The 2,749-nt window shown below is 66.5% G+C and overlaps 1 protein-coding gene across 1 annotated transcript in view; it reads left to right on the top strand.

The window, feature by feature from the left end:
* TRIM28 (tripartite motif containing 28) overlaps positions 1-1,508 on the top strand; it is a 24,774-nt gene extending 23,266 nt beyond the window's left edge. Inside the window, 4 exon segments of the mRNA XM_033511700.1 lie at positions 340-714; positions 802-876; positions 961-1,095; positions 1,176-1,508. Coding sequence (XP_033367591.1) covers positions 340-714; positions 802-876; positions 961-1,095; positions 1,176-1,313 — 723 coding nt within the window. The 3' untranslated portion in view covers positions 1,314-1,508.
* The last annotated feature ends 1,241 nt before the right edge of the window (positions 1,509-2,749 follow it).

Here is a 2,749-nt window from a genome sequence, read left to right as displayed (position 1 = left end):
GTGTCACCCCCCTGGGTCCCATGATGTCCATGGGATCCACTGCCCCGTGTCACCTCCCTGGGTCCCCCGGGATCCACTTCCCTGTGTCACCCCCCTGGGTCCCCCAGGATCCACGGCCCTGTGTCACCTCCCTGAGTCCCACGATGTCCATGAGATCCACTGCCCCGTGTCATCTCCCTGGGCCCTGGGATCTACTGCCCCATGTCACCTCCCTGGGACCTGAGATCTGCTGTCCCGTGTCACCCCCCTGGGCCCTGGGATTCACTGCCCCATGTCACCCCTGAGTCCCATGATGTCCATGGGATCCACTGCCCTGTGTCACCCCCCTGAGTCCCCCAGTGCCCCTGGGATCCACAGCCACTTGACACCTCCCTGGGGCCTGGGATCCACTGCCCCGTGTCACCTCCCTGGGACCTGAGATCTGCTGTCCCCAGGTGCCAATCCCATGGGATCCCCTTCCCGATCCCATTCCTGATCCCTGGATCCCAGACCTCTGGCTGTCTCTGGGCACCGATCCCATGGGATCCCATTCCCAATCCTATTCCTGATCCCTGGATCCCAGACCTCTGGGTGTCTCTGGGCGCCGATCCCATGGGATCCCCTTCCCGATCCCGCAGCCCCGAATGGACGTGTTTGCTGTGCCAGGAGCTGCCCCCGCCCAGCCCAGAGGCAGAGCAGGGCCCTCCCCACAAGCTGAGCCCCCAGGACCAGCAGGTGAGAGCGGGGCGGTCCCGGGGGGATCCGGTGGTGCCGGGGGAATCCGGCGGTTCCCACCGGGATCTCAGGATCCCAATCCCGCAGAGGTGCGAGTTCGTCCTGCTGGAGCTGCTGTGCCACGAGCCCTGCCGGCCCCTGCAGCGCCTCTCCAGCTCCTTGGTGAGCCCGGCGGGATCGGGGCCGTGGGATCCGCTGCCCTCGGGATCTCCCTGTGTGACCCCGATCCCCACCCCGACCCCGCAGGACGGCCGCGACGCCATCGACCTGACGCTGATGCGGGCGCGGCTGCAGGAGAAGCTGAGCCCGCACTACCGCAGCCCCGAGGAGTTCGCCCGCGACGGCTGGCAGCTGCTCCGGCAGTTCCACCGCCTCACCGAGGTCTGGGAACCCCCTGGAGGGGCTGGGGTGGTCCCTGGGGAGGGTCCAGCCCCTCTGGAATTCCCGGTTTTCCCCCCCAGGACAAGGCAGATGTCCAGTCCATCCTGGGGCTGCAGCGTTTCCTCGAGAGCCGCCTGAGCGCCGTTTTTGGGGACGAGAAATTCTCGCGGCTGCTGGTGGATCCCGAGGAACCGCTGGAGCTGTCTCCAGGCTCCTGATCCCCCCTCCTGGGGGGCTGAAACCCCTCCCAGGACCTCGGTTTCCCCCGCGGGGGGGTCCCACCTCCCTCTCACGGTTCCGGTTCCCCCCCGGATCCTGCCCCAGAACCTTCCAGGACCTGGGGATGTCCCTGACCCCCATTACTGCAGGGTCACTTGGAAAAATAAAGCCACACCTCGGCCTCCTGGATCCTCCCTTGTTTCAGTGCTTGGATTTGATCTGGGATTTCCTCTCCTTCGCTTCGGGCTGGATTTGACCTGGATCTCCGGGACCCTCCCTCGTTTAAGGGCCGCATCCACCCCCTGCCCCCCATTTTCCCTTCTGCTGCCCCACCGCTGCCATCCATGGCCCCTGAGCGGAACTGGGAGCTGGTGGGGCGGAGCTGGGCGTGCCCGAACTGAGAGGGAAGGGACCGGGCCCGGTGAGGCCCCGCGGGAGGGGCTGGAGGGGAAACCGGTCCCGGTACGCGCCTCGGGCCCAGTAAAGATGGCGGCGCCCATGAGGGACATGGCGGCACCCGGTGGGAGAAAGGGCCCCGGGCAGGATTGGCTGGTGGGAACCGGAAAGAGCCGAAGTGTTCCGGAAAGAGCCGAGGGACCGAGATTGGGGCGTTTCAAGCGCTTCGCTCCGCCCCCTCTTCCGGAACAACCCGAAGCGTTCCGGAAAGAACCGAAGCGGGGCCGAAGTGCTGAAACGAGTCGATCTCTTACCGAAAGAACCCGAAGCGCTCCCGGGCCCGCCCGAGTCCTTACAGAAAGTCCCGAGGGGCCCCGAACCGCCCCTTCCGGAGACCCCCGAGTCCCCCCACGCCCCCGCGCCTCCCTCCCTTCCGGAGATCCCCGAAGCGATTCCGGAAACTCCGGAAACGGTTCCAAAGCGGCGCCTGCGAACCTCGAGGCCGTTCCGCAGCCCCGGGAAACGGTTCCGAAGCAGTTCCGCAAGTTGCCAGGCGACTCCGGAGCTTGCCGAGAGATTCCGAAGCCGCCCGGAGGTTCTCGAAGCGATTCCAGAGACCCACGAAGCGGCCCCGGAGACTGCCCGGCGGTTCTGAAGCGGTTCCGGAGAGTCCCGAACCACCTTCCCCTTTCCGGAGATCTCCGGAAGGTTTCGAGCGGCTCCGGACATCCCTGAGACCGTTCCGCAAAGCCCCGAAACGGTTCCGAAACGGTTCCGGAGATCCCCGAGGCGGTTCCGGAAGTTGCCAAGTGACTCCGGAGGTTCCCGAAGCCCTTCCGGAAACTCCCGAAGCAGTTCCGAAGGAGTTCCGGAGCTTCCCGAACCATCTCCGGAGATTCACGAATCGGGCCCGGAAGTTGCCGATCGGTTGTGAAGCGGTTCCGGAGAGTCCCGAGCGGTTCCGGAAGTTGCCGAGCGGCTCCGGAAGTTGCCGAGCCGGCCGGCCCTCAGCGTTCGCCCCCGGCCCCCGTCGCCCCCG

This window comes from Parus major, unplaced genomic scaffold (genome assembly GCF_001522545.3).
Source record: "Parus major isolate Abel unplaced genomic scaffold, Parus_major1.1 Scaffold486, whole genome shotgun sequence".
In the NCBI taxonomy this organism is placed as follows: Eukaryota; Metazoa; Chordata; class Aves; order Passeriformes; family Paridae; genus Parus; species Parus major.
Note: the sequence above shows the minus strand (reverse complement) of the source record. Positions and strands in the feature narration are given on the sequence as shown.